The sequence below is a fragment of the Typha angustifolia genome, chromosome 10 (genome assembly GCF_048772165.1).
Source record: "Typha angustifolia cultivar Huaian chromosome 10, ASM4877216v1, whole genome shotgun sequence".
Taxonomy (NCBI): Eukaryota; Viridiplantae; Streptophyta; class Magnoliopsida; order Poales; family Typhaceae; genus Typha; species Typha angustifolia.
This window is the reverse complement of record NC_133248.1, coordinates 4,742,070-4,769,019: the sequence shown is the minus strand read 5'-3', so window position 1 is coordinate 4,769,019 and position 26,950 is coordinate 4,742,070. Positions and strand designations below refer to the sequence as shown.

General features: G+C 35.8%; 1 protein-coding gene across 2 annotated transcripts in view; it reads right to left on the bottom strand.

Annotated features, from left to right (window-relative positions):
• Nucleotides 1-446: 446 nt before the first annotated feature.
• LOC140768083 (nuclear pore complex protein GP210) overlaps nt 447-26,950 on the bottom strand; it is an 83,084-nt gene continuing 56,580 nt past the window's right edge. For both annotated transcript variants that reach the window (XM_073108175.1, XM_073108176.1), the window contains 13 exons: nt 18,191-18,599; nt 8,737-8,839; nt 8,522-8,652; nt 8,294-8,365; nt 7,881-7,962; nt 7,067-7,174; nt 6,834-6,975; nt 2,085-2,177; nt 1,765-1,999; nt 1,629-1,683; nt 1,452-1,543; nt 1,307-1,367; nt 447-951 (listed from right to left, as the gene is read on the bottom strand). In XM_073108175.1, the coding sequence (XP_072964276.1) occupies nt 599-951; nt 1,307-1,367; nt 1,452-1,543; nt 1,629-1,683; nt 1,765-1,999; nt 2,085-2,177; nt 6,834-6,975; nt 7,067-7,174; nt 7,881-7,962; nt 8,294-8,365; nt 8,522-8,652; nt 8,737-8,839; nt 18,191-18,599 (1,936 nt within the window). In that variant the 3' untranslated portion in view covers nt 447-598. The remainder of the gene's footprint in view (nt 952-1,306; nt 1,368-1,451; nt 1,544-1,628; nt 1,684-1,764; nt 2,000-2,084; nt 2,178-6,833; nt 6,976-7,066; nt 7,175-7,880; nt 7,963-8,293; nt 8,366-8,521; nt 8,653-8,736; nt 8,840-18,190; nt 18,600-26,950) is intronic.

Here is a 26,950-nt window from a genome sequence, read left to right as displayed (position 1 = left end):
TGAAAGTGAGGGCGGAAAGTGTAATTCTAAACCGTGCGCCAAAAACTTGTCAATACAATGAGTAAGCTTTTATCAACAAACAACCGAATTAAGAACACTACCATATAATAAACTGGCCAATATAGACAACCCGTTTATGATGCGAACTCAATTAATATAAACCCCAAACTTCGCTTAAAAAGTCCTTATCAAGGTTCGGAATAATAAGCTCGTTCTGTAATAAGACCAGGTCAGATGACACACTTGAGTCATAAGCCAAAGCAGACTACTGGGAGAAGAGATCCCAAATATTCACTCAAGCGAGGCAGACACTTGGTCAAAACCTGACAATGAGGCAGAACTACCACATTTTTGCAATACATACGAGCAATGGCTATATTATTATTCATCTCGATAGGGATCTCATTCTGAATGCACCTTTAAAGCAAATTTTTTGAACGTTTACAGGTCCCAAATACTTAAATCTTCTATTTACAAAATATTCTCATACAAGGTTATCAGGTGAGTAAGCTTGTGTACTTGAAAGCTACATCCCGAACTAGAGTTAACGGAATTAAAATTCTAGACGACCCATACAATCCCTGATATAAACAATCATCTAGTAGGTATATTGGGAATTGTATCTCCTTCTATCACGCTTATAGTACGGAGTTTCATCAAGTGTCCTCCTAACATACTCCATCAAAGGCGGTGGTGTATGTGGGGTGGACTGAGAATTTCCAGAAGAGGTTCGTTCTGGTGTCATAGGAACAGCAACAGCTGATAAGGCAGGCGTCCCCTGCCTAGAAGTTGTAGTTCTGGTTGGTTTATCGAGCAACCTCAAGAAGACAAGAACTGTTGATATCAATACGATAGCACAAACTAAGATTGCAGGCCATGTGATACCACTCATCCTGGTTGGCGTTGCATTTTCTCCAACTACATAACTGACATCAACTTCTGCTGTTTGACCTGCACAACAAACAGGGTGAAATAGATAAAAATTGTTGTCTTCAATCCAAGCTGTAGAAGTTGTGTTGTGTACTAGGCCAACTATATTTGAGAAACTAAACGTCGCGTGGCATATAAGAGTGAAACCATGAAAAATGAAAAAACTGTGTCATTAATGTTATCCCACTAGTCAGGCATTACAACAAGATATGTAGATAAAAGTTTCAATATAGTTATACCCAAAAACCTCTTAAAAAGTAGGGTTAAAAGATAACCAAAGCTGTGAAGGATCAATTATGGAATGCATTCACGTGAATTTTGGTACTCTATTATAGAAAGTCATACAAAGGAAAGAAGTAGGTTTGAAAGATTATACCTATGGATGGAAGTACTATAGAAACTTTATCTGTGAAAGATTGTCTTTTAAGGACTTCAACCTGTAAGTGGAGAAATCAATCAGTAGGTAATTAGCCTCCCTATGCAGTATGTCAGCCACTCGTATTAAATTGGTACTTCCTCACCTGGTACTCAACATAACCAGTGAGACCAGAACCACTTCTTCTAAGAGGCTGAACTAGTAACAGATCTTTGGCACTCCAAAATAACTCAATTTCTGCCATAGGAAGTAAAAAGAAATTAACACTAAATTAAGACATGAATAAATTCACAACTAAAAGCAATTTAAAATCCTTGAATACCTGTGTTTCCGATTACTGTTATCAGGCTTCTATTGGTGTTAGGTGTCAAATTTAACTGCATCAATTAGATTAGTGTAATTTTCTGCAAGATAATTTCTATTTTGAAGTTTTGACCTAGTGGGCAAACTGTTATTACCTTCCGTATTGAAATAGAAAATCCTCCAATAAATAGCGCATGTGCAGATCCCATAACTTCTGGAGCTTCCCTCAGAGATGCAGTTACAGAAACATACATAAATCCTTCCTTCCCAATACTATTTTTCAACTTCAAATTTGAAGTAGACATTAAATTCTGCAATTGTCTGGGTGAGTATGGAAAGAAGAGGCAATATGATTTCATTGTAACATGATCACTCCATGGCTTTGCATAGCTACAGTAAGTAACAAAAGGAGAGATTACAAGTTTGGAAGTCCAACATTATCTAGAAAAGTAAAAGTAACACAAAAAAAACATACCCAAGAAAAGAGGGGTCAACCCTACAATCATATGGGACTCTAATATGACTTGCAGTTATTCCAAGCTTAAGCTCTGCCTCCACGGGATCACGTCTGCAGTCAGTAGAGGAGAGTTATATTCAGTTGGGTAAAAGATCTAAAGAATCAATTAAAGCAGTTTATATAAATCCCCATAGGCAAATACATAAAACAGGTAAGTGCTGAGAAAATGACAGTATGAAGCATGTGAATAGGAATGCAATATGGGTATGATAGACATTGAAACTTCAATATGATGAATTTTGGATTATTTTTATATGACATGCCTGCAACAAAGACAGGCATAGATTATCACCTTTCAGCAATACTGATCCAGCAAGCATTTAATGTTTATCAAAAATAAAATTAACTCAAACAAAAGTGTTCAAGACCCTTATATGATAAACAATTATGGAAAACGAACATTGCGTCTAGAAGAATAAAAGTTGTCACTTGTCTCTATAATATGAACTATGAATTTTGACCAGCATCAATCAAAACATAGTGTATCCCTGCAAAAGAAACTGCGAAAACTGAACCAAGGGTATAGGTAGACTAAATCTTTATAGGATGTGTCTTACTATGAACGACACACTCTCTTGCCAGAGTATCCAAAATGTATAACTAAGGTTTGAAAAATTAGGATCGGAATTAGAATTGGCCTTATGAAAAAACGATACGTATTGGTCAAATTGGATCGGACTAAATACGTAGTAGTCGTCTGGATCGGATCGGACCTTTTAATTACGTAAAATTCTAAATATTATTTAAAGTATCGGAAAACCATTAAAAATTTAGAAATTTTTTTATCAAAAATAAGAAAATAAAGAAAGAAAAACTATGGTGCAATGAAAATTGAAAAAAGAAGAAGAAATTAGAAAGAGAGTGAGTGGAAGAAAATCAAACAAAAGAAACAAAAACAATGGTGCAGTGATGAAGAAGAAGACGAAGACGAAGAAGAAGAAGAAGAAGAAGAAGAAGAAGAAGAAGAAGAAGAAGAAGAAGAAAGAAAAAGAGAGAGTGGAAGAAATTAAAAAAATTGAGAGAGAAATAAAGAAATAAATTAATAAATTATATACTCAGAGTTCGTTGGAGTTTGCCAAAGTTAGATCTGCATCGTCGGAGTAAGCCGGAGCTAGATCTCTTTATAAGAGAAACAATGGTTAGATTCTAAGGAGAAAAAATGAAGAAGAAAGATTGAAAGAGAAAGAGAGAAAGTGAGAAGGGAGAATTAAAGAGTCAAAGAGAGAGAGAGAGTTTGGATTAGGCTTGGATAAGTTGATTCAACGAACCATGTGTATAATAGCATAAATGTATGATGTATCCAATCCTAATTCATTTCTACCCTTATGTTTGGCAAATAAGATATTTGAAAATATGTTAGATGTTATGAACCAGATTTAGGCCGATCTGGACGTAAGAGAATTATAAAAAATTGTATAGTGGTAGCCTCAAAAGTTAGAATTCTGATGGTTTTGGTTTCACGTAAATTAGAGGTCAGTATGAAAAAATATAAATAAAAGTGGAGGATGGTCAGAATGAGACAAAGTGGTAAATATCAGACATTGTGGCGGTCGTTGCAGAGTGGTGAACGGCTAAGGGTGGTGGTGGACGATTGTATAGTAGAATGGCTCGTGGAGGATGGTGGCTAAAGTTTGGAAGCTTGGAAGGGTTCCACAATTATGATCTACACCTATGAAGATAAAGAGGATCTAACGACTACGATAAAATAGTAAATGCGATATAAGAAAATAATTAAAATCAATTAATTCTCAATACTTAGATACTTGGATACTTAACAAAGAAGCCCAGCACTTCTATATATCAAGGTCGGGTACAATAAATCTTCGGACTAACTATAGAGGTTTATACAATTCGAACTAGAACTTGTCTTAAAGGCTTACATGACTTAATTGAACTTGCCTTAATGACTTACATGACTTAACTAGACTATTACCTTAAGGGCTTATATTTATACATGAACAAATTAAAAGATAAATAGGCTCAATCCATCTAGCCCAATATCTCTGTAATTCGATCTGATCAAACCCGGATCATATCATTAGACATTCAAAACTCCTTTTACATGCTAAAGTGTTGAACATATCTCATATCTAGTACATGGTTCGAAGTTTTGTTCAAAACTGAGATGTTACACCAAACTGGCCCTAGGAATTAGCATCTAACAAAAATTATCATAATTTTTGTAAGAACTGAAAAAAAAATTTGCTATGACCCTTTCACCTTCTATTGCCCGTTCTGCAATGAGGAGATGGCCGCGAATTTCTCAATCAAATCCTAATTGAAATCAGAATCCGCCCTTATAAAACAAAACCTAACCCTAATATTAGGGGATTTATGCATCGAAATCTCCTTTCTTCTTCTTCCTCGTCGGGGTCGTGTCCTCAAATCGGTACGTTGGAGGACTGTCAGAGCAATCGGAGAACACAACTCAACTCGCCGATGAGTGCTATCCTGCCCCATGTAAATTAATATAAGATTTATAGGTTAGAATATAAATACCTTATTGTTTGGGCATTTGCGATTTCAACAAAGCTCATTGATCAACAGCTTCGAGTTGCCGCCGCCCCTGTTCCAAGAGCTGTGCCGTTGGCCTTGTACTATGGATGTCTTTCTTTGGAACCCTCATGTGATCAACAGGATCCGCCGATAGTGTCACTGTCGGTGAGACGTCTCCATCTCTTCTTCATCGTATTCATCTTCATCTTCTTCTCTGTCTATGAGAAGAGAGCTTAGGTTAGGACCAATGGATCCCAACCAGAGCTCAATTTGGCCTAATGAAACCCTTTTTAGTTTTGAGTTTGGGTTCAAGTCTAAACGACTAGATCCGACTAATAGCCCATTTTAACAATTTAATTAGTTTTAAATTCAAAAACTTTGGTTATTGTTAAATTAAATTAAGAGTTTACTTATGGATAAAGGTGAAGATTTGTACAAATATCTAGATTGCTAATAGTAGATGAGAGAATTTACTCACGTGTTTATCCTCTCATGTTTTGTATTATAATTTTATTACATTGTCTTCGCACTTCATGCATCATTATTGTTTTTATGATGTATTATACTTCGTGCCATACATTAATTTATAAAATATATTATTTTTATGCAAATAGCCAATATATTGGTCATAAGTGGCATGAGTTATAGTAGGTGAGACTTAAGAACATACTCAAACTAGATATTTTTCATACATCTCCATACGGTAACTCAAGTCTATCTTGAAGTCTAAGAAACAGACTTATACCTGATTAGCATATAATTCGTTTAGATGAGATTGATGTGATTAAGAAACCTTTGAAGTCTAGCAAACAGACCTACCTTATCAACATATAATTTGTTTAGATAACTCTGACGCAATTAAGGAACAGTCTCAAGCTAGACCAAGAGTCTCCCTAAGGTGACCTTAATTTCTCTTTACAGCTAGTGGAAAAGATAAGTTGCGTTTATCATATAGTCACATTTTCTAGTGACCCTAACTAGATTAGCTATAGCTGGATTAGTTATAAGGAAAAGATTTAGAGCACATCTTGAGGTGACTTCTAGTTGATGTGGATTCCTAAGCACAATTCTAAATTGAGATAGTTAGCACTATTAAAATTGAGAAGGGTTAATGACGTAAAGTATGATATTAGCTTGTTAATTGCATCTTTGTGACTTAGACTTATTATTTATATTATGAGGTTACTGGCTATTGTTTTAATTATTGAATTTTGGTTAATATCTCATACTAGATAAAGAATGATTTTCTAGTTTTTGAGTGGATTCACTCACTGAGCTATAGTTATTTGGCTCATAGGATCCCTTTTCTAACATTTTAAGTATTAATCAACATGGCAACTTAGCGAAATGTATCAAGACTTCACCTCCACATAAGATCTACCCCTTTTTCTCTTTCAGTTCAATTAGTCTTTATGTTTTAATATTTAGTTAATTTAGTTTGATTGGAGACATTGGTCATTTTCATTATTATTGCATTACATTTATTAGAGTCAGATATTTATATTAAATTCTTCTCATAGTGGACTTAGAAAGAAAATTATTTATTAAGGCTTCATGTATCTTTACATAGGCCAATCATAGTTCTAATTTCAGGCAATAACAATGTTGGTATCGGAGCTTAAGTTTGAGTCACCCTTTAGAGAAAAGTGGAGGTCCGGTTGCACAAGTTCAAATTTGCAGCGAGTTAATTTATGAAATAGATTTTAGTTTTAACGTTATTCAGATTTTGCAAGGACACTGTGTATATACATCGCCGCCATGGAGCTAGTGCCCAACATGACTTTCCCGCTTCTGCTGCAGATGCAGTTCTCACTGCAATTTAGACTTTGATCCAGGTCATTGGAGGACAGACATCACAACCCCACTCTACAACAGAGGCTAGGCCTCTTAGCTTAGATAGAGGCACAATGTTCGAGAAATTCTTGAAGGTTTCTCCACCTTCCTTCAAGGGGACAACTGATCTAATTGAGGCGGAAGCATGGTTACTTCGGATTGAAAAGATCTTGAAAGTTTTAAATTGCTCGGATGAAGAAAAGGTTGCATTGACGAAAGGTTTGAACTGGCAAAATAGCACGGAAAGTCATCTGCATTCACATTAGCATATAAACTACCATCTAATAGAATTATCGAACAAAACAATATGCATGGGAAACTCACTAAGTACAATTTAACCAAAGACTTCCGTAATCATAGAAGGCAGTAGAAACAGACCTAGATCTTACAGAAAACTTGTAACCTTCAGATGGAAATGGAACATTAGTCAACGTCTCTAATGGGGCATCAACAATTATCTGGTCTACGTTGAGCACAGTAACTGTTGTTTGAAGCTTTAAGTCCAAGCTTTTGAAGATCACTGCATCAGGGAAAGTAAATACTCTTAATAGTATGAAAAAGAATCACGAAAATATCAGCGTATAGAAACAATTGTTCGATTCATGAATTACCTTCAGTCACACCTTCACCACGAGCACGAGATTCCCCAGAAAGCCTGTCTACAGAGAGAATGCTTTCGTTACCACTTAACCAGTGACCAGATTGAAGCCCAGACATACCTACAAAACATTGTTACAGTTATCAGAGCACAGGCAAAGATTTCTAGGGCCTTGTACCAAGATAAAAGGAAAAGCTAAGAAGCAAGCAAAAGCATGACGATGGAATCCAATAATAGAACAGTGGAACAAATAAAATAATTTCTAACTCCAGCACCAAATAACTCTCCTTTCAAGTAAAGTTAAGAAAAAGCCTTTAGTTAATTAAAAATAAATCCAACCGAACAAGAAGTTAAAACAGTTCCTCACACAGAATTAAAATGTCATGCCTAGGCTCTTAGATAAGTTATCCGTTCACATTAACCATACTTATTATATTGTCCTTTTCTTCTGCCTTGCCAGTCATATGCTTTTAAGCCATGAGAAAGCTATCAATTACAAAGAACAGAAGAAGAGAAAAGAGCATACAGTACGTTCCTGAACATGTAACCTATCAGGAACTATATAGGAAAAAAATACAAGACTAGAGATTTTTCAGTTAAAAAAACAATTAAAGCACCAAAAAGAAAAAGAAACAAATTATAAGGAGACTAGCATGTATATGAAAAGGAAAGGTAAAAAGAAAACATACATCCGCTAAAATGCAGTTTAGAAAAGCTGCAAATATCAATTACAAGAACTAGGAAGTTTAGTCCAAGCTGCTTGATGAGAAGGCACGATGTTTCATGCATGACAAGAATTATCATGTCCCTCAATCAGAATGACATACCATCTCCGGCAACAGTAAAGTTGAGAGATTGGCCAAGATGTACGACTGGATTCCTAGGATACAATTGTGCACCAACTGTTACCTGCCAATGGGTGAAATAGTGAGAGCTAAATAATCCAGATAAGTTTTGCAGCATAGAAGCTGATACAATTAGCTAATTAGGTAATGCACTAATACATAGACAGAAAGTCCCTAGCTACCTACATACCTCATGAATTAGCCAAAAGAATTAACATATATTTCACTTAAAAAGCAACATAAAAATGAATCACTTCAATGAAATAATTTCAATAGATCAAATTTATATGAAGTACATCACATCGAATATGAATGGAAGCAATATCAGTCAGCTGTCAAGGATATTAGATATAGCTCAATAAATTACAAATTGCCATTGAGGAAAGAACTAGTACCAAAATGAAGTCTGCTTTTCTTGGATTATGACCGATGGAAATCCTTACAAGAGCTCTACCAGGGCTTCTTGCCTTCATGCCACACAAAAGTAAAGAGAGTCAAGAGACTTAGGTCAACAAATTTTCCCAAGCTGCATATGGTAAATCAATGTTTTGCTCCATGATTGTGCAAGTGTGGACATTAAAATGGGTTAGCATGTAAAAAAGGCAAAGGGCTGCGAAGCAGACCTGCAGAATGACAAATTCATCTGTAATATGTGTATTGTTTTCATTTTTTGGGAAAGAAACAGATACTATATCAGGATAATTTGTTTCAACATCCAATGGAACCACTCCCTTTGCTTCAGTGAACATATAACCTGATAGAAAGAGATGAAATAGAATAGATATTATAATTTGGCCGAACAGACAACTACTAGACTGACAAATGTGTGAGTAAGTACCTAAATGATCACAGTACTTGATAATCAATTCCACTTTATCATTAACGGCAAGATAAACTTCATGAATGGAAGATTCTGCGGTAGCAACCCTTACTTGTACCACCTGAGAAATTACGACAGTAACATAACAACTTTGTTTTAATATATCTATCACCAAGTGATCAACCACTGATTCAGTATAATTTACAGAAAAAAAAGAAGTCAAAGAAGAATCAGAGATGAATATTAGTAGCATAAAGAAATCCATTCAGATCCTACCTGAAATTCCAGCATTGGGAAGGAAGATGAATCCATTCATTTCTTTATTCCAATTTAATAGATTTTATTGTTAATGCAATTACTTTGTAATAGCAAATCCATGGAATCCACTCCATCTAAGACTATGGTCCATAAGTAAGTACATCCAAGGCCAAGGTTTTTGTCTTTACTTAACGTGAGTGATCACTGGTTGGCCTGGGCATGTCCTTGAGATTAGTGCCTGACTTTCCAAACATTTGGACATGAAAAAGAAATTGATCTAGGAGCTCCTAAATCCCATAACATTAGTATTCAAATTGTACAAACTAGATTCAGCAGAAACCAATTATATGGTCGACACACTACTTAAGGAAGATCAAATGTGTAAAGAATCGAAGTTCAAAGTGAAAATAAAGCAACTTCAGTAGTTGTATCAGACAGCACTCTAATGGCACACCAGGTTGCATTCGAATGCCAACACAAGAAAGAAACAATGCATAAAAAGAAAATTTAAGTGGCATTCGAAAGACACTTATGAGATTCTATTGGCACATGCAGAATTGAGAAAGAAATTTTAATACAGTGCATGAATCACATTGATCATCGTACTAGATTGACTTACAGTCTTAGTGCACTTGCATGTTAGTATTACAATGATTAGAGTCGATCCACAACAAGGGGATCTAGGTATCGGATAGAGGAGGCTGGTGGTGAAGCACAGTGGAGAGAGAAAAGATGGGCAGCCATAGTGATGATTACGGGAGATTAATTTACTTTTTCTCTTAGATTACTCTTACTCTTACTCCTGAGATAGTCTAAGGCTAAAGTATAACTCTCAATGCTTGGATTCCTCAACAAATAAACTAACAATTATATTTGTAGAGGTCGGTTACAATAAATCATATTAGGACTAGGACTAGTCCTAAAGGTTTACACAACTCGGACTAAGATTAGTCCTAAAATCTTACATAAGAGATAAATATAAACTAAATAAGAGAGAAACATGAACTAAATACAAGATAAATAGCCCGTTCGACAGACCAGGCCTACTACCCTAATGCGGTTCCTTAGCTCGTGACGCCTAGCTTAGATCCGGTTTGGCTTGGACAACATCACTTCACTATACTTTTGCTCACCTTGACCTCAAGGTGAAATCTAGGAAGTGCTACATCAACTCGAACTCGGACACCCAAGTTGGATATGGCATTTGTCCATTGGATCACTCCACTTGTACTTACGTGATCAATCTTCCGTCTACCCAAATCCTTCTCTTGGCTAGAATCCAAAGTGGTACAAGCTCTTGGTTATATATAGCTGGATCGGGTATGTTGGCCGCAATAGCTGTCTCACCTGCAATTCAAGCTCGCAAGGCTGACACATAAAACACTAGGTGCACCCGCGATTCTTGTAGAAGATCAAATTGGTAGGCCACCTCACCTACCTGTTTGGTCACCTAGTACGACCCATAGTACTGATGCGCCAATTAAATCGAAGTTTGACCATATTGTTAGATTTTGACATAAACTCAATCTCCTATCGCAAATGTTCGATCCTACTGCCGCGGATTGTAGACTTGCTTTATTCAATTTTGGGCAGTCACTAGGTTAGCTCTCAACCGTCAGATTAGAGCTAACCGATCTGCTAGGGTGTCTTTAGCTTTCGTGTGCTCTATCCATTGAGTTTACTACAGGAGACCAAGGTCATCGACGGCCTCTTGTAAATTGTGTTGAACAGCGTGGTGCCCGTGGCTGAGTGGTCGAAGTTATAGCCCCACTCTGCCCATAGCAAGAACTAGAGTCATCGTCTTGACTACTCCCTAATGTAACACCAAAAATACTGCTCAAATTACAAGTTTAGGACTTTCATTTACCCAACCGTCTATGGGTGGTATGTTGAGCTCATCCAAAATGCTATGTCTTCGAGTCAAAATAACTCCTGCTATAACTGACTCATGAACACCGGATCTCAATCTAACATGAGAGACTGTGGGATCTCGTGGAATCTAGCCATGTCATGGACGAAGGCCTCTGTGACCTTCCATGCAATGTAGAGGTGGCCAAGCAAGGAGAAGTGCGCATACTTGGAGAGAAGGTCGACCACTACCATAATGATTGATCATCATTAGACAATTGGTAGGCCCTCGATGAAGTCAATTGTGATGTCTTCCCAGATATGCTCGGGCAAAAGAAGTGGTCGGAGAAGCCCGACTGGTTAGCCAAGTCGAACTTGGCTCATTGGTCGCTTGTTGCGGACCCATCAGCAGTTAAGCCCAAGTTAAGCCCAAGTCGCTTGTTGGTCTAGAAGATATCCTCGTGGCTCACATCCTCGTGGCTCACAAGGGGTGAGTCATGGAAGTGGCTAATTATTGTGGTTTGTAGGTCCTAGTGTATTAAAAGGCAGTTGTGGATTGCGGGTGGTCACCCCACCGTCTAGCGCCTAGGCGGAGCGCCAAGGAGGACGCTAAGGTAGTCTAGCAATTTAATATATACAAAATAAAAAACAATTGTATATGATAATATATATATATAATTTTAATAGTGTAATTCACAACTATGAAAATAATGGATTATAAATTTATAATTCATATATATGTATACATATTCTATTAACATATTAATAATAAATTATCATGATCTAAAATTAAATGCATTAGTTGGTGGTTTGAAATGCATTAATAGTTGGTGTCTTCAGTTATTTCCAATGTTAACATGAGCCAGGCTCTCTTTTCCATATGGCCTCTCTCTTTCCCACCACTCTCTCTTTCTCATGTGACCTCTCTATATTTCCCAACACTCTCTTTCCCACTGTTAAAGCACAGAGAAAGAAAGACAAAAAAGAAAATGGGTGGTTTCGATGCTAGAGAAAAAGAAAAGAAGAAGAAAAGAGGAGGAAGAGGAGATGAAATAATCAACAATCCTCAGCCCGCTATGTGACTTGGTGGTCCGCCACGCGACTTGGCGGCCCGCCAAGTTCACCTAGGCAGTTTGGTCGCCACTAGGTGGCCCCTTTTCCTATTGGGAGGGCGGCCACCATAGCCGCTTTTCAATACAGTGGTAGGTTCTCGTTAGCCAAAATCAGGATTCGATTTCCCTTGGCATGAGTCTGCTTGTGTTGTACTCGGACCGACTTGTCTAGTCTTGGTTCGCTTGAGACGCAAGCTCCACCAAGTTTAAGTATTTCAAGGTGGCCCCCTCCCCTGATTTGATCCAACAACGGAAAGGTTGAAGCTAACAGGGTGGCTAACTTGTTCGCATCTGATTGTCGCGAAAGTGCACCGGCCACACCGTTCTCTAGTTCTTTTTTGTAATCCAAGCTATAGTCGTACCTAAGCAACTTGGAGAGCTACCTTTGCTGAGCCGAGGTGTGGATTCACTATCTGAATAAGTAGGGTAGGCTCCTTTGATTAGTGCACACTACAAGCCTTCTTTTGATCAGGTACGAGCACCACTTGGTAATCACCCAACTAGCATCTTGCGTTCGTATGTTGATAGTGTAAGAATCAGAAAAAAAACAAAAAAAAAAAACATTTAGGGGTTGAGAGAGAGGAGGCTGCACGTGCAGCTCCTCCCCTCCCTCTCCGACACGCGACGAGGCGCAGGGAGAAATCACGCCTAATCCGGATCGGATTAGATCTAAATTTTTCTATTAATCTATAAATTAAAACCCTAATCCCCCCTCTCTCTCTACTTAACCATCTTAGCCCCCTCTTCTCTCTCTTCTTCTTCCCCTCCTTATTTTTCTTATTTGTTCTCATTGTCGGAGTCGTCGCTGTGGAATCGGATCGCCGGAGCGCCGCCGGAGCAATCAAAGACCACCATACGACTCGTTGGTAAGCCCTCTCCCACTCATAAATTTTAATTAAAGTTTAATAGGGTATATCGAAAATACCTAATTTGGGATTTTGGCTTCACTGACGGATCAGGCCGGTCGGCAGCTTCGGGTCACAGCCGCTCCGTCTGGAAGCGTCTTGCTGTTGGCCTCGTGCCGTGGGCATTCACTGTTAGAGCCCTCGTGGCTCCGATTGTCGTTGGTCATGGGATTGACTGCCGTTCGCGGGTTCTTCTCCACTTCGCGAGGACGGCGGCACCGTGTGGGTGTTGGGGAGCTAAGAGTGCGGCCGGCGAACCGTCGCCGTGGTGGCCACCGGCGTCTTCCTCTTTCTCTTTTCCTCTCTCTTTTCCTTTCTCTCTCTTTTCCTCTCTCTCTCTCTCTTCGGCTTGGAGAAGCTAGACTCGGGTTGCCTGAGTCTGGCCTTCTCCTATTAGGTTGTTAGATTTGAGTCGGATTGGATCCGAATCCAAGGAACTTGACCCGAACCAATTTAAATTGGATGGGCTGCGGGCTAACCCACAGCCCAATCCATTTTCAAGGCCCAGCCCAATTAGCTTCATTTTTTGGAATGGGCCGGGCTAGCAGTAGCCTAGCCCAATCCAATGGGTAAATTAAACACATTTTAGTTCTTTTTAGTTTTTAAATTTTAAAAATATTGATATTATTCAAATTAAAAATTTTCTTATTATTTATTATTTAAGATGGTGATTTTTAGTACATGAGCTAGAGATTTGAGATTTCGGTTGTCTTGCCTAGACTCAGGTGAGTGGGTTCACTCACATATTTATTTTATTATATTTCGTACCTTTGTCAGACCATGTAAATTTTCTGTGTGCAAATTATTTATTTCACCCTTACGTGCAAAAATTTAATTGTTACAATTTCTATGTACAAATCTATTTATTTCATCCGTACGTGCGAAAATTTAATTGTTATATTTTCTGTGTGCATTTAATTATTATACTTAGTGCATCACCATACTTCGTGCAAATATTAAAATTTGTGAAAAAAAAAAAATGAGACTAGTATTAGTACGACTTAGAGAACAGTCCCGGTATAAATCGCTTGCGATTTTCCGTGGTGACTCAAGTCTATCTAGAAGTCCAGGGGGAAGTCCTAAATTAGATCACTGCGGTGACTTTCTTAGGTGATTTTGGCGGGGTTAGGGAACAGTTCTAAGATTAATGAGAAATTTCCTAAGTGACTCTAACTTCTTTCAACGGTTAGTGAAAAAGACAGTGTGTTGATCACATAGTGATACCAATTGATGACCCTAACTGGATTAGCTATGAAGAAAAGTCCCGAGCGTCATCTCGAGGTGACTTCTAGTTGATGTGGATTCACAGGGTTTAGACCCATTGAGACATATGACAGTATAAATATTGAAAAGATGTTAATATGTTGAAACTGTGCAAGGTTACAAGTTGTGACTCTCTATTGTTATCATTGTTATTATTTAAAGAGCATGCCTATTGCATATTGTTATAGATATTGTTGCTTTTAGTTTAATTTTATTCAATATTAATATGATTTAAAATTTATTTGGTTTCGAGTGGATTCCACTCACTGAGCTATAGTTGTTGGCTCATGGATTCTTTTTTTTTTGTATTTATTTATCTTCTCAGGTAATAGTCAGTGGGGCGACTGAGCGAGATGTACCCGAACTCCACCTCCACTTAGGATTCACCTATTTACTTTTCCGCTCTTTTGGATTTTATGCTTTAGATTAGAAGTTTTATTTATTTAGTTAGAGACTCAAAAACATTAACATTGTTTTATGTTTATTGCAATAAGATTAAATTTAATAAATTAGATTTTCATTTTATTTATTTATTTTGCCATCGTACACATAGAAAGTATTAATAAGACTTTGTGTATCTCAAGCATATTGAAATGCATGACCGGTCATGATTCCTATTTCGGGTTGTGACAGATAGTTGGCGCAATTGATCCAAAACGGCCTTGCTCATGTAGGCTATGGGAAGACCTTGCATCAGTATCACACTGATTTATAACCCTAATGCATCGCACTCGACCACGATGGTCTTGGTGAAGTTTAGTAGGGCCAACATGGGTGCTCCGTGGCTGATGCACCATGCTAGCCACCTTTGCAAGATCAGCCTCCACACTCGCGGAGGAGATGAAGTGCCCTAGATAGTTTACGCAGGACTACCCCCATAAGCATTTGCTCTTCTTCACCTTCAATTCATGCATTTTAAGGATCTCTATTATTGTCCGTAGATGTTGAGTTAGTCCTCCCATGATCAGCTGTATGCTAAAATGTAGTCAAAGAACACCAACACGTACCATCGTAGGAGTGGACAAAATACATCATTTATTCGACCATCGTGGATCCGAAAAGCCATCTTACGAGCATCGGCTGCTCGAACCCTGATTTGGTGGTATTTGGCCTGCAAATCGAGCTTGGTGAAGATGGTGGCACAAGCTAGCTCGTCCAACAACTCCTCTAAAATCAGTTTTGGATACCGGTCATTGATGGTGATAGCGTTCAGAGCTCAATAGTTTACGTAGAATCGCCATGAGTTATCTTCCTGCACCAACAATACCGATGAGCAAGTGTTATGGTAGGCAGTATGACTCGACTAGATAAGGCCCTAATCAAAGCATCTCTCAGACCAGCCGTGTGAGTCCCTTCTTTGCATGCAGGTACAATATGGTCTCTCGTTGGCCTATTTCATCCTTTGTGCCATCTTCAATCCAATGGTCATGGTTTCGAATCGGTGGAAACTCGGGTTGCTCCTTGAAGACTAAATAAAACTACTGTAGAAGTGAGTCCATGTCAATGGTCGTAGGTTGATTTTGGTTTGGTTCTCCGTGGTTGAGACTAGCCGCATCAACAAGTCGTGGCAAATAGCTTGAGGTAAGCCGGTTAGGGCTTGTCAGCAAGCCCTAATGTCCGGTTACATCCTCTCTAATCAAACTGATCTCCCATTGAGCTTTAAGTCCATCCGTATCAAGCCAAAGTTGAATAGGACTGGCCTAATCCTTATAGCCTATGAAGCACAAACACCTCTATCTGGGGGGGTGTCTGTGTCGGACACGAGCACGCGTGGGACACGTGTCCGACACGGAATCCTGATTTAAAGAAAATATAAAACAAAATACGACACAACGTGGACATGGCGTGGACACGATGTGCTATTATTGAGCAAAATGGGTCGAGTCTGAATCGTTTTCATCAACCTGGATCTAAAACCAAAACTAAATAATCAAACCCTCACCTCTCAGCCCCGATCAACACTTTTCAGCCCTAAAAAATCCCCAAATCCTCACCTCACCTAAAACCCTTGAGTGAAAGAATGCAGTGCAACGACGACAACAACAATTGGCTAAGCAAGTCCAAGACGACGATCGGTTGAGAATGACGAGTGCGATGAGCGAGACAAGTAGTCGCAAGGGCGACAGATTGCTGAGCACTATGAGGTTCTCTCTCTCTCCCCTCCCTCTGCAATCCACTTTCATTTCTTCTAATTGGCTGATATCTCTTCCTCCCTCTCTCTTATTCTCTCTGACTCTCTGCCTCTCTACTCTCATTCAAATGCTTTCAATCTTTTATATTTCCTTTAAATTTTTTATATGAATATAGCTTAAATTGAAATTTCTATTAGTTATTTTAATTCTAATTATGGTGATAAACTGATAATGTAATAGATTGATAGGCAAAAAAATTGGAAGTTAAATTGTTCGATTGCAAACTTTACAAAATTGTTAAATAAACTAGTAAACTGATAATGTGAGAGCTTTATGTATGTGTATTTTAGACTATTAGATTGCAAACTTTTGCTTTAGATGTATCAATAATTATATATTTCATATTTTTTGGTCGTCAGATGCATATCTTCTGAATATTTTGCTATAATTACGTAAAATTTGAATTTCGTAGTTTAAGTACAAAATTCATAGTTTAAGTACAAATTTCATACTTAAACTACAAAAGTTTAGTTGTATGTAATTTTAGAAAAATATTCACAATATAATCATCTAAAGTCCAAAAATTATGAAACTAATTGGACAAAATCTGTGACATCATAGTCTAAAACTTTTTTATCGAAGTTTCTTCAAATTCGAAATTTATCTGCAGTGGAATGAAGAATTCATAGTTTAATTACAAAATTTATAATTTAAGTATAAAATTCTGACAGTAATTCACAATATTTTAAGTATATATTATAATTTATTTGTAATATAGATTAAGTCCTATTTTTGAAACATTGATTAAGAAGTTTTTATTTATTTAAACAATCTCTAATTTGTCTAAACATAAATTGTAATGGTAAAGTATATAAATTCTACAATGTAAAAAAAAAAATAACGAAAGTTACTAAAAATCAATGAAAATTGTTATTATAGTTATAAAAGAGAATAATTAGACTGCCCACTATACAAGTCTCAAAATAAACTACGAATTAGCTGCTGTAGTGACCCTAGTCGGCTCAAAATAATCTAGGGCATCAATCTGATAGCGACTAGTAGTGCGACATGGGTTAGACTGCCCACTAAAAAATATGCCATACTTATTAGTCTAGCAGGTTTTCATGATATTAATTTTGACAAACATCAATTCTCCAATTATATCAATTTATTCAATATGAGATATCCCGACTTATATTTCAATCTAATATGCATTAGATTTTGAATAAGAGGAAGAACCTCAAAAATCTATTTATTTTTCTAAAATAGCTTATATGTACCATTGAAATTCATGTTCTGCTATTATATATAAACCATTTGTTAACTTTTTGTCAATAAACATACTAATAGTAGAGTGAGTTCACTTCCTTTCTAGTTCATGAAATATTTATTATTTTTCAGAAAATCAAAAGGCATATTAGAAAGGACTCCAGAGAGCTATGGCAACGTGCACACAAGATCTGATTCTTTATTTGAGCTTCTCATTTCTACGAGTTTTGCCATAGAAATTTGCGACCGTCGTGTTCTTGAAATCGAGGCATTACACAACCCCATGATTGGAGAGTATGTGGCAAGTTCCATGGTGACTTGGCGCTACTATACCAATTCAAGAACCTGTAGGCTTTTTAGTGCAAAATGCCCTAAAGGTGGTTGTCACGCAATTTAGTAATAATATAAAGTTATAAACAACTGTCAAAATATAAATCAACCACCTACCATTGGGAATAACAAGGATGATATGTTATAGCGACAATTTTATAATGTTTAATTTATCTAGATGATAAATATATGCACATAAGACTAGTTTACATCAAAGAGGAAATTCAAAATGAAAGAAAAAACAAAAGAGAAGCCACAAGATTAACCAAAAAATAAAGCAAGAAAACACTATTACATAATCAGGTCAATGGTAGATATCTATGTAACAATTCATAAAAATGAGTGAAAAACTAACCTCAGTGACCCTTACACATGATGCTATTTCTTTTCTTCCAGTAGCTTGTTCTTTTGCTTGGATACATGCAATATTGCCACTTTCTTGTGTTCTAATTTTGCTTCCATCGATAGTGATAGCTTCTTGTTTTTGGATATCGTTATTACCACAAAAAGTCGTCAGCAGGGAATAAGTAGTTGTTGCAACTTTACGAGAGTCCAGATGCTGATGTGATGCAAATGATTTAGGCAAAATCTCTGAAGTGGTATAGAAGGGTGGTAACACCCAAGTTATAGGTAACCCAAGGGCCAATGGAGGATCTGGCACTACTGTCACTGATTTGGATGCATTGTAATATACAGGTTGAGGGTTACCAGCTAAAACAAAATCACAAGATACTGAAACTGTAACCTTTGTTTTTCCTGCAGATCTGACAAGGCGAAAGATGATAAAGAAGTCAACTAGTATGAATATGCTCATTCGCGTGTGCTTCTCTATGCGCATAGTGCATATGGATAAATGCGTGGATATATTAAGCAAGTTCTAGTTCATATCAAAACTTAAATACTACTGAAATGTAGAGAATTTCATAATTTCCTTGCTAACCAGAAATCTTTGCCAACACAAATTAAGAGTAGCACAATAATAAAAGGTTGCCTATTATTTATCCTTCACAATGGGTAAGATCTACTTTTTCTAACAGCTCAGCATATATGTGTAGCAGCAGTCAGTCAACCGCCCCAGTCCTCCTCTGCGATACGACCACATGTATGCCGCACATGTGGACCGCATATGCATATGCACCCTCATATGAAGACTGCATATGCATACGCACCCACATATGAAGATTGCCAACGATCGCATATTGACTGCATATGCAATGCAACCTCATATTCATAAGAAAGCGCTATGTAATAAAAGTGAGATATCTATAGCTCTTCATAATAATCATATTATTAATTAATTTTGTTGGTGCAACTTATCGTACTTGAAAATATTTATCGAGTAATTATATGATTAGAAAGTAGCATACTTAGTAGAAAAAATATTATGAAAATAATTCTTCATATATGACTTTGCAACTTTTACCAATTTATTAGCTTGTTAGGCTAAAATATTCAATAAACTAGATGGATAAATTATTTTTATATAATTTATTTTTGATATTTTAATTGCTAGACTGCATATGCGCCTACATATTGATTAGGCGCTATCATAGATGGTTGTGCCCAGTCGGCACACCCCATACCGACCGACACTTGATGTGAAAGTAATAGCACGACATTTGGCACAAAGTATGCCAGTGGCACAACCCTATGCGTAGCCGTGCCGACCGGCACGCCTACCTTGCCATGTCGTGTCATGATTAAGTATATCCTGAAATCTAGGAAATAGACCTATACCTGATATGATCCATTTAGTGAAATCTAGGGAATAGACCTATACCTGATATGATCCATTTAGTGACTCTGGCGCAACTAAAAAAAAGTCCTAAATTAGACTGGAGATTGGTGACTCTAATCTCTCTATGGTTTACCAGCAAAGACACGTGTTTATCACATAGTCATACATCTTAGTGACCCTTACGAGAAAAGATAGAGTACGTTTATCATATAATGACACCTCTTGAAGAACTCTAACCGGATTAACTATCCGGAGATACAATCCCAAGTTAAGACAGATAGTACTGTTGAAATTGAGAAGGGTTGTATAATGAAGTAGAGTATGAAATTAGTTTGTTAATTGCATTTTTGTGGCTTATGCTTATTTATAGGGTTAAATATAATTTAACCTCATGTACTTATGCCCAAAATTACTTTAAATCCCTTATACTTTAAAAAGTCTTAAAGCAGTCCCTATACTTACAATTAAATTGAAGCCTTAGTATTTTGTCCAAATTAATGGAGCACATCCAAATGACCAAAATGCCCCCGTTGTGTTTACTAGGCAAAATAGATGATTTTTTTATCTGATTTTTTTGGCTGATATTTGTCTTGTTCTTAAATATAATATAACTACTAAACTTCATAAAACTTCAGATTTAATAAAATTTACTATATAATTGGCACAATCTAGAAAGTTAGAAACTAAAACATGTGGATATTCTTTGAAGAGAAAGAAATACTTATATAAGAAGGGAAGGGCATCTTTGTCCTTAGAAAATTTAAAATAGAGATAATTTGGCCTGCCATTTAATTCCATTTAATTTTTAAAATTTTTTTGGAGCGCTCGATTAATTTGGATAGAAAAACTAATAGTTTCAATTTAATCGTAAACACAGGGACTAATTTGAGATTTTTTGAAGTATAGGAGATAAAATAATATTGGGAATAAATACATGGAGGTAAAATGTATTTAACTCTTATTTATATTATGAATTTGCTGGCTATTATTTTTTACAATTAAGCTTCGATTAAAACCCAATAGTAGATAAAGAATGATTTTCTAATTTTTGAGTAGAGATAATTTGGCCTGCCATTTAATTCCATTTAATTTTTAAAATTTTTTTGGAGCGCTCGATTAATTTGGATAGAAAAACTAACAGTTTCAATTTAATTGTAAACACAGGGACTAATTTGAGATTTTTTGAAGTATAGGAGATAAAATAATATTGGGAATATATACATGGAGGTAAAATGTATTTAACTCTTATTTATATTATGAGTTTGCTGGCTATTATTTTTTACAATTAAGCTTCGATTAAAATCCAATAGTAGATAAAGAATGATTTTCTAATTTTTGAGTAGATTCACTCACTGAGCTATAGTTGTTGGCTCATGGGATCCCTCTTCTAACATTTTAAGTATTAGTCAATGTGACGACTGAGCCTGATACATCAGGACCGCACCTCCACTTAGGATCTTTTAGTTCTATTAGTCTTATGTTTTTATATTTAGTTAAGTCAATTTGATTGAAGACACATTAGTGGTGACATTGAACATTTTCATTAATATTGAATTACATTTATAGCAGTCGGATATTTATATTAAATTCTTATCATGGTGGGCTTAGAAATTATTTATTAAGACTTGATTCTGATTTCGAGTACATAGAGTCATGATTCCAATTTCAAGTCATAATAATAATTACTTACATATAAAGACCGGCATAAGTACAACATGCAATTCATATAATGTACCCAGCTTTCGGACTATTGTTTTGACATAATTACACTAAGCCCACCTGAACTATTGCTCATTTCCACATACACTCTCATATCTTTTTTTTAAGTACACACTGACTTTAAATTAGAGAAAATCTTTTACCACCTTAACGATGTTAATGAAAAACATCAATCATTTTTTTCTCTAAATTTAGGGTAAAATAGCTCCTAGGCGGTTTAAAATTGATCATGTGACACATTATTTTTTAACAGAAATTCTAATGATAACTAAAAGAAAGGGAGTCAATGTGTACCAAGAAAATGATGACGGACGAATATGGAACTAAGCAATAACTCATAGGTTAGTTATCCCTATTTTTGTGAGTTTTTGACCAAAATAAATGCCTTTTTTATTTTTTTTCCTGAAATGGACTGCCACTTAAACTTATTATCAAATGAGGTTTAATTTACTGCAGTGCTAAAAAAACGCTAAACTAATCAGCATTTTTAAAAATGCTAATCAGTTCAGCATTTTTATTTTTAGGCAATTTTTTTCTTAACTGCTGAAAGATTAAGTTAAAGAGATTTATATATATATAATGCTAATCAGCTCAGCCTTTTAGGACTAGATAAAAATGCTAAACTAATCAGCGTTTTTGTTTAGCAATAAAACACTGATTAGTTCAGTATTTTTGTCAAAGCTATAGTAAATTAGAATTCATTTGGTAATAAGTTAAGGGGTAGTCTATTTTGGTAAAAACAAATTGAAACATGGCTAGTTTGGTCAAAAACTCTATTTTTGTTCTACTTTTTCAACTTCTATAGAAAATTTTAGTTTTTTTACATTCTTCCATTTTTAATAATTTAGGTAAAATTAAAATGTGAAACCCTACAAATGTGCAGAAAATTATATGTTCTTCAACATATCTAGGATATCGAGACTTCTACAACTCCTTTGAGAGCTCAACCTCTCAGATATTTTGATCTGGACATCGTTGGCTTCCCAATTTGATCCTTCGAATTAGATTTCAGATTTCATCTTTAGATCCAATTTTAGCATGGGCTTCCAATCGTGGACCTTCATCTTCTTCAAACTCAATTTATGGTATAATAGCTGGTATGTAATATTCAAAAAAGAAAAGGTTATCGCATGTGAGGCACATGCCTCACCGGTCTTCTCCTTTCCTTATATTCTCTTCTTTCCTTCTCTGACTCGGGTTAGGGGCAATTACCGGATTTTCCGTGATGCTCTATGTAAGAACTGAAAATAAATAATAAATAATAAATAAAAATTTCTCTGGGGGCGCATGTGCGCACCCTTCACCTTCTCCCTCACAAGCACGCGAAGAGGTAGCTGCAAGTATTTTTGCTGAATCCTAATCTGATTTAGATTTAGATTTAGATTTTTCTCTATAAATCAAACCCTAAATCCTCCCTTTTCTTTTTTTACGCCAGCCCCTCTTTTCCCTCTTTTCATCTCCTCCTTTACTGTCGGAGTCTTCGTTGTGGAATCAGACTACCAGAGCATTGCTGGGGCAATCGAAGACCACCACACGACTTATTAGTAAGCCCTTCCACCCCTCAAATTTAATTTGAGTTTGATAAGGTATATTAGAAATATCTAAATTTGATGCTCGCGGTTTCATCAGCAAATCGCATCAACCGGTAGCTTTGTGTGGCTGTCGCTCATGCTCAGAAGCTCTACGTCGTTGGCCTTGTGCCATAGTTGCCTTCAAGGAGAGTCCTCGTGGCTCAGAACGCCGCCAACCATGAGATAATGTCGTTGGTCAGCGGTGGCGGCTTCTCCTTCATCTCGTGTGGTTGGTGTGGCTGCGATAGTGACGGAGAGCTTAGGGTGTGGCCAGTGGATCGCCAACGGCAGTGGTCGCTGACGGACTGGACTCTCTTTCTTTTCTCTCTCTTTTTCTCTTCCTTGCATCGACCTCCTCGAGGAAGAAGGGTTGGGTAGGGCTCGAGTTAAATCGAGCCAGCCCTTCCTTTTGTTTCTAGTTGTGGGTTTGGGTTAGATTTCAGTTCCAAGACCCGATCCGAACAAAATTAACAAATGGTGGGCTGTGGGCTAGCCTGCAGCCCAGTCTATTGCCAATTTATTAGTTGGGCCTTGGCCCAATCTAATTAATTGAAAGGCCAACCGTAGCCTAGTCCGATTCGATAGGTTTAAATCAACCCATTTTAGCCATTTATTTAGTTTTTAAAATTCAAAAATTTGATTAGGGACTAAATAAGAATTTATGTTATTTCCTTATCATTTAAAGGTGGCTATTTTTAGCACATCAACTAGATGTTTCAGTCATTTCGCCTAGATCCAAGTGAGTGGGTTCATTCACATATTTATTCATATTGTATTTCGTTAACGGTAGACTTTCCAATTAAGGGCATTGTCTGACTGCATCAATCATTGCTCAGTGAACTATTAATTGCCGCCTCTTCCTTTCTTCGAAAAGGGATGTAAAAAATTGGACCGGTAACCTGCAATCGATGATAAGCCGGGAGGCAAGGGACGTGTTACGTAGTCCATGTCCACGGATTCCGCACCAGGGCGGGTCTGTAGTCTGTCGTTTTAACTTACCTTTTATCAAACTACATATTTCTCTGTGTGCGAATTTTATTTATTATAATTCTGTGCACAAAATATATAATTCAATGCATCTGTATACTTCGCGCAAATTGCAAATTTTAATGGGAAAAAGTATAACAGGTATTTGGTATGACTTAGAGAATAATCTTGGTATAAATCGCTTGGGACTTTTTATGATAAATCAAGTATAACCAGAAGTCTAGAAAAAAGTCCTATTTCAGATCACTGCGGTAACTTTCTTAGATAATTCTGCCGAGGTTAGAAAACAGTCTCAGAATAAAATCGAAAGACTTTTTTGAGGTGATTCTAATCTCTTTCAATGATTAGTAGAAAAAATATGGTGGCTTATCATATAGTCACACCTCCTAATGACCCTAATCAGATCAACTATGAGAAAAACATTCGAGCGTCATTTCAGGGTGGCTTCTAGTTGATGTGGATCCACCAGGTATAGAACCAATTGAGACATTATTATTATTGGGAAAAATTCGGTATGTTAAAACTGAGCATGTTATGAGACATAACTTTCTATTATTATTATTGTTGTTATTATTATTCTTTTAAGAATATGCATAGTAAAATTGTCATTTTATATCGCTGAATTTGAATTTTATTTAACGTTATAAAATTTAAATTTATTTGGCTTTCGAGTGGATTCCACTCACTGAGCCATAGTTGTTGGCTCGTGGATTTTCCCCTTTTAATATTTCAGATAATGATCAACGTGACGACTGGATGCACCAGAACCCCAACTCTACTTAGAACATACCCCTTTACTTTACCCTTTTTTTTTATCTTTATGCTTTAGACTATTCGTTTATTCAATTTGCTTAGAGACATGTTAGCGATGACATTGGATTCTTTTCTTTTATTAATTTTTTGTCATTGTGTACTTTGAAAATATTAGTAAGGCTTCGTATATCTCAAACGTATTGACCCAGTCATGATTCCTATTTCGGGTTGTGACACTCTAGCTATAAAGCCTAGCAAATACCTTCTCGAGAGGTATTAAGATTTTCTTTTCCTTCTCTTGTTCCCATTAGATTTCTTTTTTTCCTTCACCATCAAAGTCATTGTTGCTGGGGTTGGGTCATCCGAGCACAGCCAGAGAAAAATTCCCTCACCAAGGGAGTCACCGATGAGTTCTCCCTCGTACCACAAAGTTAATTTGGAAATTTTCGGATATTTAGTGTAATTAGTTTTGGGCATTTGCGACCTAGTCGACGAAGCCCGTTGGTCGGCGACTTCAAGCCACATCGCCCCTAGAGTGTCACGCCCTGATCCGGGATCATGATGACCGTGAATGTCTAGGATAAAACGCAGAGAAAACATAAAAACCCAAATAATAATCAAATCCTAAAATAAATTAACATAACGGAAATGGTACTCAGTCTTCATAGTCCTTACTAAGCGGCTTTTTAAATTCTAGCAAAATCATTCATAATATCTCAATTTGAATAAATCAATATAAAACGAACTAATCTATATTAAAAGTGCACTATCATAGAAACCCACAAAAAATGATAAAATATTATATTGTCTTTTTAATAGGTATCTAACCTGTGGCCATATTGCACTATCTAGTCACTATCGGGATGGCACCCGAGACTTTTTAGATAGTTGATCCGTTTAGGATCACAATAGGTACTCTGCAATACCCTATCGATTTTTTCATTAGCCGTTGAGTAAGATTAAAGTCAGTAGAACAAAAATCTAAAAATCTTTTCCCGAATCTCGCTACTCATTTAGTAGCACGTCGCAACGTTACATTTGATCCCAGATCTCACTTTTATCAATATTCGATTATACTGAATCATTCTGAATCTCATATTTCATATTCCTTAAACATCAAGATTTCAATTCTTTTAAATACAATAAATGCATAATAATCCATAAATCCAAATACTATTATTTTTTCGAATACATATATATATATATATTAATCATTCTAAATAAGTCAAAAAATATGAACATTTGATCGTATAAAATTTCACATCTCAAAAATAATATTTTATTTGTGATCTTTTCAAAAATATATTAGCATAAAGATCTCTTATATTTTATTTAAAAAAATAAAATATATTAGCATCAAACTTTCCCCTATTATTTTCTGAAAATAAAATATAATATTAAATATTTTTACAAATCCGAAATTCCTTTAATTGAAATATTTCCAATTTATATCTTATTTTTTGGAATAATATTAATTATTTTTAGAATTCCAAAATTTATTTAAATTGAAATACTTCCAATTTATATCTTATTTTATAGAATAAAAATAAATATTAATTATTTTGAGAAATCTAAAAATATAAACAACAAAATCTTTCTTTCTTATTCCGAAAATAATAAATCTAAATTTTCTATAAAATACAATTAATCTTAGCACCTCTAATTCTTCAATAGAAATTCTTAAAACAGACGGATTTCTTAATCTTCCTATATATGTTGCATAATTGATATCATCATATCATAATTTCTTATTTCATAAAATTAAATAGAATAAGAATAAATGAAAAGAGATATTTCTAAATTATCAATTCTATTTTTTAATAATAAAAATTTAAGAAAATATGAGTGGGAACTTGCTTTGATCGTTCAATCCAAAAATAATCTAATTTTTGCATTCTAGTCATAATTTGCATGGATTGCGATGCACTCTAAGATTGCATTGTTTTTTCTTTTCGTCTCTTTGATATGATAAGCTCTTTTCCATCTATTCTATTCTCTTCTCTCTTTCTCTATATGTTTTTATCTTTTCTTTTTTTGTTCTTTTTTCTTCTCTCTTTCTCTAATCTCTCAAGAATGATCTCCTTTTCTTTTCTCTTTTTTTTTTCCTTTTCTCAGCACTGTAGCACTACTACGGTGCCGCCTCTACCTTCTCTCTTAAAATCACATTTAGGATTTTCTTCTAGGCCCCCTTTTATAGTTAAAAAAATATAGGGATTCTAATATCTTAAAAATATACCTAAAATTTTAATTTAATTTAATCTAAATCCTAAAATATAAAAGGTATAATAAAATTCCTCATTATCTAAATATTTATTTCTAATTTATTTATTTATGTTTTAAGATTCCG